Source organism: Silurus aristotelis (assembly GCF_946808225.1).
Source record: "Silurus aristotelis genome assembly, chromosome: 4".
In the NCBI taxonomy this organism is placed as follows: domain Eukaryota; kingdom Metazoa; phylum Chordata; class Actinopteri; order Siluriformes; family Siluridae; genus Silurus; species Silurus aristotelis.
Genome location: NC_139577.1, coordinates 26,269,967 through 26,288,026, shown reverse-complemented (window position 1 = coordinate 26,288,026; position 18,060 = coordinate 26,269,967). Strand labels below are relative to the sequence as shown.

The 18,060-nt window shown below is 40.7% G+C and overlaps 2 protein-coding genes and 1 long non-coding RNA gene across 6 annotated transcripts; 2 read left to right on the top strand and 1 right to left on the bottom strand.

The window, feature by feature from the left end:
* Positions 1–587: 587 nt before the first annotated feature.
* On the top strand, positions 588–4,927 carry LOC310725013 (uncharacterized protein). The gene is made up of 3 exons (XM_083539564.1): positions 588–1,269; positions 2,066–2,190; positions 3,484–4,927. The coding sequence occupies exons 1-3, from the start codon at positions 984–986 to the stop codon at positions 4,585–4,587; spliced, it is 1,515 nt and encodes a 504-aa protein (XP_083395690.1). The 5' UTR covers positions 588–983; the 3' UTR covers positions 4,588–4,927.
* A 1,043-nt stretch (positions 4,928–5,970) lies between these two features.
* Positions 5,971–17,767, top strand: LOC310725011 (uncharacterized protein). 4 transcript variants are annotated; one of them, XM_083539561.1, is made up of 7 exons: positions 5,971–6,089; positions 9,018–9,367; positions 9,729–10,252; positions 14,388–14,465; positions 14,560–14,649; positions 15,878–15,982; positions 17,434–17,767. In XM_083539561.1, exons 2-7 carry the CDS (start codon positions 9,091–9,093, stop codon positions 17,518–17,520), a joined length of 1,161 nt encoding a protein of 386 aa, XP_083395687.1. In that variant the 5' UTR covers positions 5,971–6,089; positions 9,018–9,090; the 3' UTR covers positions 17,521–17,767. The 4 variants fall into 4 exon arrangements, with proteins under 4 accessions (XP_083395687.1, XP_083395685.1, XP_083395688.1 ...); XM_083539562.1 differs by having other exon boundaries at positions 6,077–6,389; XM_083539559.1 differs by lacking the exons at positions 14,388–14,465; positions 14,560–14,649; positions 15,878–15,982; positions 17,434–17,767 and having other exon boundaries at positions 9,729–11,146.
* Positions 11,413–12,732, bottom strand: LOC310725014. The gene is made up of 2 exons (XR_014533236.1): positions 12,187–12,732; positions 11,413–11,946 (listed from the first exon to the last, which is right to left on the bottom strand). It is a non-coding gene; the product is annotated as an uncharacterized lncRNA (long non-coding RNA).
* Positions 17,768–18,060: the final 293 nt, after the last annotated feature.

The following is an 18,060-nucleotide window of genomic DNA, read 5'->3' as shown; positions in this document are numbered from 1 at the left end:
TTTACGAGTTGATAATGCAGCAAGCCACCAATACGCGTGGAACGAGCTCAGTTTCTAACTTGGTTTGTTCGCCGCTTGGTGACGTCTTATCACAAACCTACAGTTCAGCGTCAGTTCAACAACAAGCAGAACATTTAGGGAGGAATAAATGATGGAAGAAACTCTTGACTCAAACTTGCCACAACAACCCGTGGCCTCATTTGCGCAATTTTTTTTAGAAGTAGTTAAAAACAAGGTGTTGGGCTCATGATAATTGTAATAGATATCAATTAGTGTTTGACTCCTTAATATTATTCTATTAATAGATGAGTGTGCTAAGAGTAACATTAGAGTAACATTAGTGAATTAAGCAACAGTCTGGAAATGATCATAGGAACATTATAGCCGTGATAAATCATTTGGATACATTTGAAGGCAAATACTTGTGTACATTTACTCAAGTATATGTTTTGTGTACTTCGTCCACCACTGTTAAAACGTTAAAAGGTGATTCTGTCAGAGTTTAGCCAAGAAGAGAAGACCTCCCTGACCCTGATGGTGTGAGGGTATAGTTAGCAGTTTGTATTTCTGGCAACGCGTTTTCACGTGTGTCCACGCGGGACACTGTACAAATGCGTGACGTCATCGAGGATAACACAGGTTTCCTTTTCTGGAGCGTTGCGTCCAACCAAGAGTAAAAGCTAATCAGTCCGCGGGAATTCAACCACGTTCGTGGGTTTTATGGGTTTTATTTGTGAACGTCCACCCAGAATCGACGCGTGTAGCCGAGCAATCAGGCACAGAGCACTGGGGGAATGAGTGCTGGGTTAGCCGGGGAAGCTAGTTTTGCTAGGAGCTGATGAAACACGCAAGGTGTCAAAGACATCATCCGGGGATGGAGTGATCAGCAGCGGGAGGTCCAGTGCACGTTAGTGTCTGATCAGTCAAAACAAGGAGGGTGTTGTAGTGATTGAGAAGTGTATGGGACGCGACGAGGCAGCAGGATGTCGGATTCGCTCCTCGTGACGTTTCAGACTCAGCTCTCCGGCGTGATGGAGACCGTCCTGCGATCAGCTCTGTGCGAAATCACCAGGCTGGTGGAGGGAAGCTTCTTGGAGGAGATCGGTCGTGGGAAACGAGAGGCGGAGGTCTTAAGACGGAGATTGCAAATCTTGGAAAGCAAACTGGGCGAGAGGGAGAGGATCAGGCGAGTCAGGTGTACAGACTGCGGCAGAGCCGGGCTCTCCAAGAAGGACATCTCTGGGAGAGACCCCAGGAGCCAAAGTGAAGGTCGGTCACTCATGTGATCTACAGGTTTTCCTACAGTTATTACATTGTGCAGCTTTCTTTGAATGTGAGTGGCCAAAGGATGTTGATATTCATCAGTACTTGGACTACTGACAGAAGGTTGTGAGTTCATATCCCACCACTGCCATGCTGCAAGTGCCGGACCCTTGGCCTTTTAATAGTGTAAATGATCTGGATCTAAATCTCTCTGGAAAAATTGTGGGTCAACTATACGCCAGAAATGTTTTACAGTCTGCAAGACGACTCACAGGTTTATAGTTTGTCCCCGCACTCTTTCTGTAGTACAGCGGTTTCATGGGAACTTGTACTGTATGTTGATGATCTGCATATTCTAATTATGAAATAATTAAAAAAAAACATTGAGATATCAGTGATCGTCTATGTGGTGAAGTTTTCCTGTTGGGAAACGTTGCATGCATGGAAAGAGTCTCCAGTTACAGTCAGTAGGTCATATTTCCACCACAGGAAAGTCTTCAGGATTTTCCCAGTTTCTTGTCAACAAGATAAAACAAGCAACTCTCTTGTGTTACTTTAATAAGAGGGAACGCACCTTCTGATAACAGGAAACTAACCTTACGAACAAAATTGACTGTAGACTATAATTTAAAAAGTTTGACCTGGTCATTAATATATAGTTATTAATGAAAAATTGCTGTGGAATGAAAAAGGAATAATATATTTCAGAAAGGATGTAAGAGGAAAATCAAATCGTACCGTTGTTAATTGTTCGACATGTAGAACGTGCAGCTGAGTGACCTATGGCTTTGGATTGACGCAGGTGCGGAGTTGATTTGTGTTACAAAGCAGGAGGGTGTGTCCGAAGCAGGCAGGAGAATCTGCGATAAGGGAAGCGTAACACCAGGTCAAGAGGCCACGTCAACCATCCCTGACCCTGAACTTAAGGTGTAGTATGGTGCACATGCAACCACTTCTGTTCTTGCTGGTCGTAATAAACTCACCAACGTAACAGGTCATAATGAGGGGTGTTTTGTGATACTGCTCTGATTAAATACTGCAGTAGAGAAATCTGAAGTAGTTAACGATTTTTTTATTGATGTTAGTGCCTATAATGGGAGAGCGAATTGTATTTCTGGGTGTCTTTTGTAAAGCAAAAACATGACAGTACTGTTTTACAATGTACAAACATAAAAAAAAAAAAAACTCATTTTTGTGTATTTATATATATTTTCTCGTTGCAAGAAAGACCTGGATCTTTTTTTAATATATATATATATATATATATATATATATATATATATATATATATAATATAAAATGTGATAATAAGTCTCTAAAAGAAAACTCAAAAACTGCTGTAAAGTTGTGCCATATGATCCTTTGTTAAAATCTTAAGCAGTCAGCAGATACTATGATACAGCAAAGCGTAGCTGAACATGCAGCAATGGGTTAGATGGCAGAGATAAAGAGGGTTTCCAAACCAAATTCATTTGCACAATGTGTTTTTCCGATTTTATGAAAGTGGGTCGATACTACGAAGGACAATTTTGTACTGTGGAATCAGGGTTTCTGCAGAGTCTTAAAAAGTAAAAAATGTTAAAATCCAACATTTGAGGGCTTATAATTCGCTGTTCTAGGTCTTAAATACTTTTAAACAGGTCTTAATTTTCCCATGTCCATATAGCGCTACCCAAAATGCTCATTAAAATGCTCATGCAGCAGTTGTGTTGTGGTTTTTTTTTCGTGTTTTGTTTGTGTTGTAATTCTTTCCAAATATAATTTGCTTCAATTATTACTACAAATGAGATCAACATGCAACAGCCAATCAGCTTTCTGTTACTGGTGCGAATCTCTCTTGGATCGTACCACAGACATAAAACGGATTTAATATTTCAGCAAGCGATACTTCTTATATAAAGCATTGAGGTTTTGCTAACAATGTGTGTGTTTTTGACAGTCGGTTTTAAATTCATTCTTAATGGTGTGTAAATGGTCTTAAAAAACTTTACTTGGTCAAACCTGCAGAAACCCTGTGAATAACAAAACCTATGGATACTCATTGTGTGGATGTTATAATCACTAAAACAAGGCAGATCATGTTAGCAAAAATAGCTTATGTATAACGTGTCTCCATAGCTTGAATGTGTAATGCTTGTGCTGCTGCTGCTGCCATTAAGAATGGGTTTTACTGTTATAACAGAGGGGATTTAAAAGCCTGTCTTTTCCTCTTGTTTTCAGGCTCAAGTGGATGGAGCGAAAGTTGGTGGGGTGGTGAAAGAGGAGGTCACTGAGGCCTCAGGCGTGCAGATCTACTCAACGGCACCCTGTCAAACCACAGCAGATCACAGAGTATCCCAGAGCCACAATGCTGGGAAAAAATCAGGCATCCACACATCGCAGCCTGAGAACTGGCTCCCTCCAAGAGACAAGGTACCCAGTACCAGTGCTGGAATTCAGGATTCAGTAAAGCAAAAAGCACAATCAAAAAAGCCAGACACGAAAATGGATCACTTGATGCATACATCTCATTCGCAGCCCGAGCTTACGGGTCCTGCGCCATCCTCTGTGTCCCCCAATGTGAACCAGCAGATAGGCACTCCAGAATCAGTGGCCATTAAACAGGAAGTTGTAGTGGTGCTTCCTCCAGAATGGGAAGAGTTGGACAGGGCAAGGACAGGGACAACGTCTACGGCAAGCAGGGTAAGTCAGGTCCAGGAAGAGCTCCAGCACAGAGATCCTCTGCCTACAGGAATCTCAGAGGAAAGCAGTGTGGTTTATCCAGTACCTTGTGGTAAGGAAAGGTCATCTCAGGTCACGCAGCAACTCAGGATGCTGGTTAAAAAACAGCCCAAATCTGCTGAGCACGCCAATGTTCAGCTGGCGTCAAGTTCTAGCACTGTGAACGTGTCACGGGGGCATTCGCTCCACAAGAGCTCCCCTCTGCCCAAACCCTCTCAGGCATTTCCACAACTCCAGCGCGCCTACGCAGATGAGAGAGCCGTCAGTGCCTTGCAGTCTGGAAGAAATATCCCACAGACCGTCGGCATTAGGACACACAGCCACGTTGGGCACCATGTGGTGAGGACGCCGCACATTTGCTCGCAGTGTGGTAAGGGCTTCTCGCACCTCTGCCACTTGAGAGCTCACCAACAGATTCATACAGGAGAGAGGCAGTTCTGCTGTGGACTCTGCGGCCGCAGCTTCACCAAACTCAGCAACCTGAAGGCACATCGCAGAGTCCACACAGGGGAAAGACCCTATATCTGCATGGACTGTGGAAAACGGTTCACGCAGAAATGCAACTTAAAAAGACATCAGAGAATTCATTCTGCTCACCTGTGACAAATGGGTCAGAGACTATCATCAGCCTGACTGTGCTTATTAAAGCGTGAAGAGGTTTTGTGTTTACAGTGTGTAACTGTCCTTATGTGCAGCTGTCTCTGTTTTTGTATATGGGTGTGTGGATCATCTCTTTCAGATATGTAAGCAATACTGTACTCAAGAACATGCATAGGTGTAGTTCTTTTCCATAGTCATACAGTTGAAGTGGCACCACTATGAATCCGATCCAATAAAGGACCTTTTTACGTAGTTTGTTCATCGCTGTGAGTTTTGAGGTTTCTAAACCAGGCATTACAGCATCAGGTTTAACGAGTTAATATTAAAAAAAGTATTCTTTAAATGTTCGAATCTTGTTTTGCATTTATTCAAATGAGGAACTATCTTGGTTTACAATCTATACTTTCCCAGGAGAATATTTAACTCGACGCAAGAAATATTCTCTCAACCAAAAATATCCACCCAACAGCAATGTGCTCTTTTATAGAGTGTCATGGTAAATGTCAGGTCTCTGGCCTACCAGCAGACCAGTGTAGTGCTGTAACTATTCCTCGAGCAATTTGATTACAAAAATTCATAGAGGCAAAATTTATCATATATGATGATTATCATGATATTTAAAAATAAATAAATAATACACATTTCTCTGCCTTCTGTTTAACTAATGCAGTTTTATAAATTAGTGAAACTAAAACAGCTATTCCTCTTCTAGCTATAAGAAATACAGCCACATGTTTGTAATATCACTGACCTGTGAAGAAAGGGGAAGTTGGAATAAAACACATTCCCTTCTATTCTTTACATTTAATTTGCAACTTGGATGTTAATTAGAAGTGGTAAAGTGATAGTGGTTAAGGCTCTGTGGTACCGAATGGAAAGTTTGGGTTCAATCCCCAGTATTGCCAATCTACCACTCGAGCCCTTCAGCAAGGCTGTTCTCTAGAGGTGCTGACTTTCCTGATTTCTAACATCGCTGGGACATGCAAAGAGGTAATTTTACAGTATATGTGGCATGTAAAAATCTCTTCATTCTTAAATTGGAAATCTGTCATGGTGGCATTTTTTACCCCTCGTTTCTTTTACCTACATATGGCATGAAGGGCCAAATCAAAGGTCATCATGAGCCAGCATTGGCCTCCAGCTTCATAACATTGCTGAGATATGTGAAGAAATGATTTCTTTCTGCTATAATGTATATATGACAAGTAAAAAGTATCTTTCTTTTAAATAAAGACAGGTCAAGATCTGTCTTGGTGGCATTTTCTCCTTTTTCTCCTCTGACATATGGCCAGTTTTGGCCTCTGGGTTCTGGTTTGGGCATTTTAAAGGTAGTATAAAAATTGGCCCCTTATGAGAGAAATTTGGACTGATGGGAGGTTAGGTGTGGTGTCGTGTTCCTGATGTAATGATTCTCCACACCAGTAGATGTCAGTACATGGACAATTTTGAACACCTTCACTCCAAACCCTGCAGTGTGAGTGCTGGATCATCTGTCTATGAATGCTGTAAGTTACATTTCTGCTTCATTTACGTGCTGTTTCTGTGTTTGTGCTTTCGGGAACAAACTTTCCTTTTCATTAGCATGAAAGTGAACGTACTCGTAGGAGGGACGCGGAAGAGCGAACGGTCGAAGCTGAGCTGCTAACTTGTTGGCTAACGTTAGCATTCCTGAATCCTCTGCGGTTTCACATTGGACACAATAGACTCAGAGTAACGGCAGTGATTCCACATTACTCCACTCTGTTACACTATTACATCACAATTACATTGTGACAGAAGACTAAAACAAGTCGTTATTCGAAATGGTATGGTTTATTTTATTGTATTCTTTGAGACAATGTCCATTTCTGTCCTCATGTATGTCTCTAACGGGCATGTTCAGGTTGTTATGGTGTTTCACATCATGAGGGTGGGAGGAGAAATATCTAAACACTGCACATGGCTTTTTTTAGAAGGACTGTAGAGTTCAACTGAAATGTAGAAAAACATTTATTTTATGTTACAAAATATTAATGATTGACAAACTGACACGTTTCTCCCGACATTCATTCCGCCGTTGATGATAAACAGAATGGAGACCGGAAATGGCGGATGCACCCCTCAGTATAGGTCAAGTTCAAGAACTTAAATCCCATTGGCTTTTATATTATTATATATATTATATTATAATATTACATATTTTGCTCATATTTGTAAATGAGCCTACTTTTACAATATAAAGGTGAAGTGGCAAAATGATTCTTGGTCTCTAACCAGCCCCCCCCCCCCCAAAAAAAAAAAAAAAGACTGACCTTGCCCTCTGACCCCAAGTTCCTAACAACCTGGGATATGCTTAGGAAGAATTTCCCTATGCTGTAGTGTTTAGGTGTATATTAAAGACTCGCGAAGTAACCAGAAGACGTTATAGGCTACTTTGCGTATTCATAGAATATGTATAGTCATTTGCAAGTGCGTATGTCATATCACACATTTCTTTAGACAGAATAAAATTATTGAGTGTGATCAGATGGACAAAACGGAAATGGTGATGGAGGCAATAACTTGCTTTTAAAACTTGGGAATATAAAAAGTTTAAATGAAGGATAAAGCAGTGTGGGTGGGACGGTTAATATGATCAATGCCCGTGAGAAGTCAGGATTAATAATTGGTGATTGGGAACAGTTATGATCAGTAATTGTGTCTTGGCAACAGCGGGGAACACTGGAAGGAGTTATGATCAGAAAATGGTCATTGGAACTTCTTTCGGCTTTTCCCATTAGGATGGATCCGCACAGCGGATGATCCGCTGTGCGCCACAGCGGATCATCCGTCTCCATACCCCCCTGTCCTCTACATCTGCCCTTTCAACCCAACTACCTGTATGTCTTCCTTCACCACATCCATAAACCTCCTCCTGGTCTTCCTCTTTTGATCCTTCCTGGTGGTTTCATCCTCAGCATTCTCCTACCGATATACCCCATGTCCCTCCTCTGCACATGTCCAAACCATCTTAATCGCACCTCCCTCACCTTGTCTCCAAAACGTCCTACATGCACTGTCCCTCTAATAAACTAATTTCTTATCTTGTCCATCCTCGTCACTTCCAACGAAAACCTCAACATCTTAGAAAATGGTCATTGGAACGATGGTGATCAGTTTTAACAATGGACATTACTTTTAACAATAGACTTTGTCTCAAAGCAGCTTTGTAGAGACAAAATATGAATTTATATGTTAGTACCAATATGTGAGCCAGTGGGGACCGTGTCAAGGAAAAACTCCCTGAGATGGTATGTGGAAGAAACCTTGAGAGGAACCAGACTCAAAAGGGAACCCCTCCTCATCTGGGTGCCACCAAAAGTCCATTTATTATAGTTTTGTCATTGTTGAGGTGTGCTGTTCAGTGATGGGTGCAAAAAAAAAAATGCAGAACTGTTCTTGGTCTTAAGCCATTGTAGCACACTTTATATTAATTACAGTCCAAATCCCTCGTCATAGTTCTTGAGTTGCTCAGCAACTTCATGGATGTTAAGGCTGTTTATATGGAACCATCTTCAGCTGCATTGAGTGGTTTCTATTTGAGGAGAACTCCATCTAGAGGGAGTCAGTAATCATTGTTTGGTTTTGGGAGCAGTTGTGATCAGAGATTGATTCTTGGCAACTATAGGGAACACTGGAATGATCAGAAAATGGTCATTGGGAACAATGGTGATCAGTGTTTGGACTTTGGTAGCAGTTGTTGTTGGTTACGTGAATGTATGTTTGGTTGTTGGCAACAATCGTGATAAGCAGTTGGTTGTTTTAACAATGATCATCAGTGATTGGTAGTAGGAAAGGTTATGATGAATGATTGGTCAGTGGGAGCATTATTGAGAGGCTGTTAAGATTCATGATGATTTTTTTGTTCTTAGAAACTACAGGCAGTTCTGATTGTCTTTAGAAAGATTTGTGATTAGTAAAAGGAACAACAGTGATGGGTGTTTGGTTGTTCAGTACACAGGCTTGTGCAAGCAAAACTCAGTTTGACACGCAGTGGTCAGTCAAGCTGAACTTGCTCTCTCAGCTGTGACTGTTGCTTTCCACGCCTACAGATAAGACACTCCAGTGAGTTTCTTCTCGTACTCGGGTCGTCCCAGGGGAGTGTGTATTCTTTGTAGGGAGTACGTTACTTTATCCTGGTCACTTGTGTGCTCCCGGGGGGGCATTTTATAGAAGTAAATTCACCTGTGTGTACTAATTCAATAATACTTTTACAAATAAATACATTATTAACTATTGCTGGAGTATTTTGTCAGGTAAGATACTGATGAACAGTAGATATGAACTGAAGACACCCTGTAAAAAAAGTACAAATAAAGGTAAAGACAATATAATCAAGTTGTGGAATTATTCTGTATTTTTCATGCAGAAACTATTGTCTCATCATAGAAACTAAACACTCATTTTTTTTTCAGGTCTTGGGAGTTAAATGTTAAAGTCTCCAGCCAGTTTCTGCTGAAGGTGTAGTACAGCCACGAGCCAGGAAAAATGTCCGACGCCCTCGTCGTCACCTTCCAGTCCCAGCTCTCTATCGTCATGGAGACGATCCTCAAGTCAGCTATGATCGAGATCACCAGGCTGGTGGAGGACAGCTTCATGGAGGAAGTAGCTCGAGGCAAGCAGGAGGTTGAACAGCTTCTGCGCAGTCTGCAGTTTTCCGAGAGCAAACTGAAAGAGAGAGAGAAAAGGATACGATGTATGGACTGCGGGAGAGCCACAGGCAGTGGAGAGAGAACTTCAGAGAAACCGGCTGAGATACTCACAGGTTGGGAGAGTTAAAATGCATGTTTTTTTTTTTTTTGTTTTTTTTTAAATAGATTTTTAGTATAGATGACATGCTAGTAGAAAATAGCACAGCTATTATAAATTCTTTATCTAAATGTCTATTTCTTTGTTGTTTTTTATTTCATATCACCCTGAAAAATGTTACACAGTTAAATAGCAGCTAGCATTAATAGGACTATCTGGTTAGTGATAACTAAATTTTGAGGTCTTAATACCATTTTCAATATTCTTCTCTCAGCCCTGAAGTGTTAATCACTTATTATCTATTATTTACAATCCAGTTTTCACTAAACATTCACACTTGCTCTGTGAAATCCATTGATTTTATGTTTCTCTTGTAGGTGAAGATGCTCTGTGCTTCAGGCTTAGCCTGAGGGAGCAGTCTGAGAAAAGGCCTCAATTCAGTGAAGTCTGGAGGTCTACAGAGAGTCTGGGCTCATACCGAACCACAGAAATACACAGTGACAAAGAGAAGAACATAAACGCGCTTGAAAAAAGAGGGAAGCAGGAGTCTAATACCGAAGTGCAACATCCTCAGTGCACCAATGCGCCAGTCACCAGGACCCACGAGGCCTGTAGCAACCCAAAATCCAGAGAAAGTCACTGCAAGACCCCTGTCCCTGACTTTACTCTCAGTAAAGACATGGCCCAGTCTCGAGCCATACAAAGCGCTCCAGTGGAAGACGGGGTCGGAGAGTTGGCACCGTCTCCAACCTATGCCGCTGTGAAATCTGAGCACCTTCCTGATCCGGTTGAAATTAAAGAAGAGGAAGAGATGCTCCCAGTGTGGGATTGCGGAGATGACTGCGCTCCTGCAGATTCAGACCAGAATCTCGCCGGATCCTGGAATCGAGATGAAACACAGGTAGATAACTTTCCAAATCTAACTGCTCTCAACATGCCAGATCCATCATCACATTTAATGTCCTATTCAGTGAATTGTAACACAGAGGTTTCGCACGGCATCAAGGCTGAGCCTAGTGAGTCAACCACCACACAGCTGGTTCACCTCGCTTCGGCTCCCATGCCTGAGGGATCCAGTTCATTTGACCATAATGAAAATAGACATTTGTTTGGTCCAGAAAGTCTTTTGAATCATCCCGAGCTTTGTTTAGGTGAGAAACTCTTCCTCCCCTTCACCCAGACCGATCACCTTCCGGTTCCCGCTGAAAAGCCACGCTGTGGAAAATCGTTTGCTCAAGCAGCTCAGCTGAAGCTTCACGCTCTCACACACCAAGCGAACAAACCCCTGAAGTGTCTCCAGTGTGCCAAAACTTTCGCCCATGATTTCCAGCTGAAGGACCACCAGAAGCAGCACTCCAAAGAAAGACCTCACATCTGCCCAGACTGTGGCAAAGCCTTCACACGCTTCAGCAATTTCAAGCAACACCAGAACATCCACACGCGCGAGAAACTCTTCAACTGCACCCACTGCGGCATGAGGTTCAAAAGATCCACTCACTTGAGAATCCACCTCAGGAGACACAGCCGCGTGGGGAAGAGTTGTCCTTGTCGTCAGTGCGGGAAGACGTTCGTGTGCCTCAAGCAGCTGAAGGGCCATCTGCTTAAAGTGCATGGAACGGAAATGAACTGAACCGCACCTTCCAGGCCACAGATCTCAGTACGCATGACCTGAACAGTCCCTACAGTCTTTTTTTTTTCTCTGAGCTTACAAACGCTTCACGTCTCAGAGCGAGCAATACAAAAAACAAAAAAAAAAGAATAGGTACAGAATTCTGATGTAATAAAAAATAACAAAGATGATGCTTTAGGACTTCCTTTCTGAATAAATAAAAATAGTTTTCTGATTAGAAATTAAAAGCACTGATTATAAACACATTAAAAGCCTGGTGTAATTTCTATCCTGACTTTTCATTTATTTATTAATTTAGAACACCTGGTTTTTTTTTTTACTTACTCTGAGCAAAAACGTTCAGCACAAAGATACACCCTTATAATCAAAAGGCCCAGAAAAGGTCCTTTTCTTTTTTTTGTTTTTTATTATATATTTTTTTGCAAACAAGTAACAATACATCAGGCAGAAATATTTAAATGTGTACAACAAATCTTCAGTACCCAGACCTAAAATCTGGCTTGAGAACACTGGCCAGGAAATCCACCCTGAATGGGATGCCAGTTTATCACAGGACACCACATACACACACATGCACACTTTCACACCTAGTAGCAATTTAGAGTTGATAATCCTCCTGCTGGCATGCATTTGGGAGGTGTGAAGAAAGCGGAGGAAGCCCAGACAGACACATGGAGAACATGGGAGACTCCACACAGACAGTAATCTGAGCGCCATCATCTGAGGACCCTGTAAGAAAGCAACCCACTGTGTGCAATAATTGGAACTCTATTGGAACTTTTAAACTAAAGATACATTTATAGTTATTGACCTGCTGGTGGTGGAGATATTAATGTATCTGTTAAACCCACTGACTTAAAGTGACCCGTCAAACAGGATAAAAGCTGTGAGAAGTCAATAATACAATATAAAAAATAATTACAAAAAGGGCAAATACCCAGACGAATAGATTTTTTCCAGACCACCTATAACTTTCTTTCGGCTTCTCCCATTAGGGGTCACCACAGCGGATCCTCCGCATGTTTGATTTGGCACATTTTTACGCTGGATGCCCTTTCTATCGCAACCCTCCCCGTTTATCCGTGCTTGGGACCGGCACTGAGAGTGGCTGGGGTGGGTTCCCTGACCGGGGACTTGAACCCGGGCCGCAGCGGTGAGAGCGCCGCATCCTAACCACTAGACCACCAGGGACCCCTCCAGACCACCTCTGATTTAGCGAAATAAGACAGATTTCCTTACAGACCTTTTTGTTTCTTGAATCTTTAGGCATTGTTTGTTGTTGTTGCTACAGTAAACACAATTTATTTTCCTCCACTGACTTATTTTATGTTTATAACTCTAGCATGTTTCTCGAGTTCTTCGGCACTGACCGAAACGACGCTTTTATTGTAATCCGAGGTGCGAAATCATTCCAAAATATTAACCTCGATTCTGTTAGAGGATCCTGTTAGCTGAAGCGAATTTATTGGGAACAATACAAAGAGGCACACAGCTCATAGAGAGTGCTGACGGAGCTAAAAGTGCTGAAGTGCTGCGATGCTGCTTTCCACCAAGTGAACTGAAGCAAACGCGAGGTAACCGAAGGAAGAACCTGAGAGAATCAAGGCTAATTACACACACTGACAAAAGACTTCCTGCGAAAGACATAAATCAGAGGCGGATTAGAGCTCAGGGTGTTCACAAGTGCTCTCAGAAGATACTATAATTTAATAATAATAACAACTGTCTGGAAGGATGCAGAGTGAATATCCTAATGAACTAAAATGTGTTCCTACATATGTTTCTGTTGTTCTCGCATGTTATGTGGTGTAAATCTGAAGATCGAGCTTAAAACGCAGAGCTGCACAATTTACATAATCACCTTTTTTTTTTTTTGTCTTTCTCAATAATATATCATTAAGATTATATTTTCTATAATAAATATAATTCTCAATATTATAAAAATGAAATCATTGGTTTATGAGTTTGTTATTTATTTGTATTTATTTAGTTTTTTTCGCTCAAGATTAAGTGTTTTAACAGTTTGTCTGGTTGCATGTTGTGATTTCTACATTCCTGTTCGTTTTGTTTCTGTATTGCATTTAAAAAATGAAGCTCTTGATTATTCATTCATTCATTCATTTTCTCCCGCTTATCCGTAATTCGGGTCGCGGGGGCAGCAGTCTAAGCAGGCCCCCGCCTTCGACTGCTGCCCAATCCTCACAGCACCGTTCCTTACGGTCCCTCCTGCAGGTGGTGAGCCCACGGGAAGGCGCCCCTACGTCACTCTGACGTCACGGACCTTGATATTTCCCTCGTAAGGGAAGCTCTTGATTACTGTCGTTTAAAAAAAAAATCGGTTTTGCTTAGCACTGTTGTATAGTAACATTTTGTTGATCGAAATTCGGAACTGATGCGTTGCAATAAAGCTATTTTAAATCTAAATAGGCAGGATTTCATTAATGAATATAAAAGCTGGTGGTGGTTATGGTGGGACACTGTCCCCTGAGCATCACTGGTGTGTTTTGTGGAACTGTACTGCAAGTACTGTACGCTGATTCAAAACTTGGATTGCTGTAAAAAAAGTGACTTGAACGCATTAGGATACTTGAGATTCCTTAAGAGAAATCTCAGCTAATTATAGTTTCAGACTAAGTTTAGAGGAGGCAAGACTAACATTCTTGTATTTAAACTTTGCTGCAGAATCTCCATAAACATGATTAAGATTACATAACCTGAAATATTTGAATATCAATGGAATGTGCTCGTTTCTGGTGATATTTGACCTTGCTATTTAGTTTCCATGTGTATTTGCGAAAGCATGTGTTTGCTTTATCCATATTTAATGCCGCAGTGTGTGGTTTTAAACTCGCTAGAGTGTCTTCTCGGTGATGAAGAAAGCAGAGCAAAACCGAATGTTGTAAAAGTCTTTGCACATCAGTAACAGCAGGGGACATTAATGCGCTTCGGTCCTTCTAAACTACGTTCATTAGATTCCTGCAGTCTGCCGTTTATCTGTGAGTTTTTTCTCCTCTCCTGTGTTCACCGTCTCACCCAGTGGCTGACCTTCATGTGAATAGAAGTAAAAAAAAAAAAAATTATATATATATATATATATATATATATATATATATATATATATATATATATATATATATATATTTTAATATTTGAATCCTGTTATTTTTCTCAGCCTGCTGCCTGGCCCATTGAGAAGCAAGGCACGAAAACATGTTAGGATCGATAATTACAATTCCTCAGACTTTCCTTCAGTCACGACTCATGAGCAGGCTTTGAAACATCATTTGTTTATCATTTGTTTCATAAGTGATGAAAGCTTCACAGGAAGTGCCTGGATGTTGGTTCGGAATATGCCACAATTGAATACTGACTGTGTTTTGTTTGTGTGTGTGTGTGTGTGTTGTAGATTAACCAAATGTATCCTGAAAACCCTCCGACAGACCTTGCCAAAATGTGCAACATAAACAGACAGAGAACGTTCAGTGTAAGTGCTCATTTCACCTTTGAAATCTTTTTGGTGTCACTGAATAATTATCAAATGATCTTCTTATCTTTTTTTTTTATTTTTTTATAAGCAGGTGGTGGCCAGAGAGATCCTAACACAGTTCCAGGTTTGGCAGAGAGCCTGCTATAGCAGAAACATTGAATGGGGCCCAATTACTGCAAAGGTTATATTTGTGTTTTTTTGTAGTGCAATATATTGATGTGGTTTTGACATCCCCTGAACTTTTCAACTCGCTATGGACTTGATTGAGGTTTTAAGCAATAAATGATTATAGTTTGTTAAATCATTGTATAAGTCAGTGGAGGGCCGTGCATTTAGTACCTGGGCCTTCATTAAGGACTTACCCGACTTAATCCATCTCTTAATACCACCAATACCATCACGTCACAATTATATAGACCATCAATACTATACAAAAACAAACAATTTTATATATAAAATACCATTTTACTAAAGCAAGAAACCCAGTTAAGACACCATACCTCTACACTGCAACCACAACTGTGCACCTGCATCATCTGGAGCAGTTTGGAATCAATATTTGTCTAATAACATGACCTACTCACCAGAGATGCAGACTCATAATTTGCACCGCTCCCCAGAGGCTGTAATCCAGTGGTACTGCTTGTGTTAACTGGTCTGGAAGTGGAGAACAAACCCTTTCCCGGGCTGAGACAAGCTAGCTAGCTTCGGGGTTGGCCGACCTCGCCTCAAAAGTCTAGCTTTTCTGGAAAATTGATTTGAGACCAAATCAATTTCCTCCGCAGGCATAAAAAAAAACTAACTCAGATTTTTTAATGTGTGCAGAGCTACACACGTGTTTTGCCAGACGAACTTGTCTAACAGTTTTCCTCTGACCAACCAATCAGAGGATGGAAAAATGCTGACGCTATTCGATGAGGCGAATTTGGCGAATTTGAAATCTGATTGGTTAAAGAAACAGAGCTATTTATTAAGGAGACTATGGTAATAAAGGACTTTGAAGGCCCTGGGCAGATTAGATTGACATTGCAGCACATAGAGGCTGAAATCTGATTGGACAAAAAATCTAACATTGACATACACGTACTGGAAGCAGTGCATCCAAGAGAAACACTTCGAAATGAAGAGAATAAACTGTTGGGAACAAATATTAGAATTTAGGTTGTAAATGTATGTCAGTGCTTGTGATTAGTTCTGGTTTCTGGTTTAGGTTGGTTGGTCGTAGAAGTTGATGAGGATCTCACAATTGTTGTTTAAATCCTGTTGATAATTGTTGATAAATATAATTGAACAAGTTGAACATTTTTCTTTTATGCATTATGAAGCTGCCACACAATTCCTGATTGTTTAACTGCATGAATGATCAGATGTTCCTAATAAAACTGTGTTTCTGGCCTTTTTTTTTTTAGATCATTTCTGCGTTACCGTATTTATCTGGGAGGGAGACGGAAGTGATTGTGCGCTGCACTAAAATGCTGCATAATCGCAGGGATTACCTCCGTCGGAGAGCAAAGGTAATTCCCGAATACGCACAGGTCCTTATTGGCAATGAAGATAAAGATAATAAAAACCTCATGTCTCAGTTGTACTGAGAAACTTACATCTACTTATCAAATCAACCAATCATGTGCCAGCTGTAGAATTTAAATCTTCTGTTAGCATAGACATCATATATGAAGGTGAACTCTGGGATTATTTTTCGTGGCATGGTTGTTTATGCCAGATAGGCTGTTTTGAGAATTTTACAAACTACACATCTCCTGGGATTTTCACACAAAACAGTCTCTAGCAGTTACACCGAGCAGGTTTGCAGGCTGATGAGAGAGATCAGAGGGGAATGACCTGACTGGTCTGAGCTGACAGGAAGTCTATCGTCATACACACAGTATGTCCGTGTCCATGATATCCTCTGATTCTTGCTCTTGGCTGACAGGTTGATGTGCTTCTGTAGCCCATCCATATCAAAGACTGATGTGTTATCAGTGTGGCCCTTGTCAAATTTTGCTCAAATCCTTATGCTTGCCCATTTTTCCTGCTTTTAACACATCAACTTTGAGGACAAATGTGCACTTGCTGCCTAATATATCCCACGCACTAACATGTGCAATGATGAAGAGATAATCAGTGTTATTTACTCCACAGTTCATAATATTATAATGTCATAATGTTATGCCTGATCAGAAAATCCAAATGCCAAAGGAATATATTGTACTTCAGCCCCCAATTATACCTTTGACCTAATATAATGAATATGGAGGAAAAATCATTTGGTCAAATATAAGTTTTTTCCTAAAAGCTGTGGGAATTGGGTTTCAATTCCACTTAAACCCAGAGGCTTTAGTCAGATCCACAATGGGTCAGCAGGTCTGCTGCTTTCCACTCCTGACAAAGAGGAGTCACAAACAACATCAGTAGAAATATAAACAGTGAAAACAGGTGTGGCTTCTTTTAACCACAATGAAAGCATGGTAACCCCTATGGCCCTTAAAACTGAACGCTTAATCCACGTGACCTTTGATAATAAATTTCGCAGTTTTCTTACGGGAAAGGCAACACTGACGGAATCTTCATTATACATCACACAAGCTCTTCAGGTATCTTCACTGATTTGTGGTTCCTAAAGTTCCTCCTGGCCTCCCCTTTCCGTTTATGGCACATGATAGACTTCTTCATTGAGAGCGGCTTACAGTTGTCTTATTTATTTTACAATGGAGCAGTTGAGCGTTTAGAGCTCAGCACTGGCATCTTTTAGTGGTTCTGGGATTTAACCTCATATGCTTTTAATCAGAAATCCCAAATCCTAGCCACTGAGCTACCACTTTCCAGATTTCCTAGACTGGTAGTATTGTAATGTGCTTGAAAATGCTGTTGCAATGAAATCTGATTAAACAGTAAAAAAAAAAAAAAAAAAAAAAGTCAAAAGACAAATGACTTTAATGACACTGTGCTTAATTTATATCCATAGGATGCAACCCTGGAGAGAAACAGTTTACCTATGGGCCAGAGATATCTTCTCCAGCTTCACAGTGGGAACGTTATTCAGCATGTGTAACTGAAAATCTTTTTGTTTTGTTTTTTACGTTACAAATATTTATAATTTGCTAATTTATATAATATTTATTGTCTCAATTTTATTTTGTACATTGCTGTGAAATGTCTTCCAGTCTTTCCTTTATATCTTCTATAACAGATAAAGTCCATGGACTTTCTTTTGTTAATGAGTAATTTATCACATTTCACTGATAAACATATTTACGAGAAAAAGAATAAAACGTGAACGTGTGGTGATTTTTCAACCCATTTCTTTCTTTCTGAGGTTCATTTGTTGTTGGAATCTGCCCAAGAGAAGTGAGGTGTACAGGATTTGCCTTAAATGGCAATGTTTTTTTGTGTATGTCAAAGAGAAACAAAGAAAAGCTGGGTATGGTATGGTGAAGAGAAAAAAGGCATTCAGCAGAAGGCATCCAGTCGAGACTGAAGGAGCAGAAGGGCAGAGAGGAGTTTCTTTGTGCATTTTTTTTTTTATTTAACAGACGTCTGGACGAGTGGGTCAGAAAAGGTCGTCTGGTGCTGATCGAAATGCTGAACGATA

Bases quoted from the DNA above. Each gene is read 5' to 3' on its own strand.
- LOC310725011 (XM_083539559.1), top strand. From the start codon at position 9,091: ATGTCCGACGCCCTCGTCGTCACCTTCCAGTCCCAGCTCTCTATCGTC. The intron at 9,368-9,728 runs GTTGGGAGAGTT...TTTCTCTTGTAG, and splicing joins ACCGGCTGAGATACTCACAG to GTGAAGATGCTCTGTGCTTC.
- LOC310725013 (XM_083539564.1), top strand. From the start codon at position 984: ATGTCGGATTCGCTCCTCGTGACGTTTCAGACTCAGCTCTCCGGCGTG. The intron at 1,270-2,065 runs GTCGGTCACTCA...GGATTGACGCAG, and splicing joins CCCCAGGAGCCAAAGTGAAG to GTGCGGAGTTGATTTGTGTT. The intron at 2,191-3,483 runs GTGTAGTATGGT...TCTTGTTTTCAG, and splicing joins TCCCTGACCCTGAACTTAAG to GCTCAAGTGGATGGAGCGAA.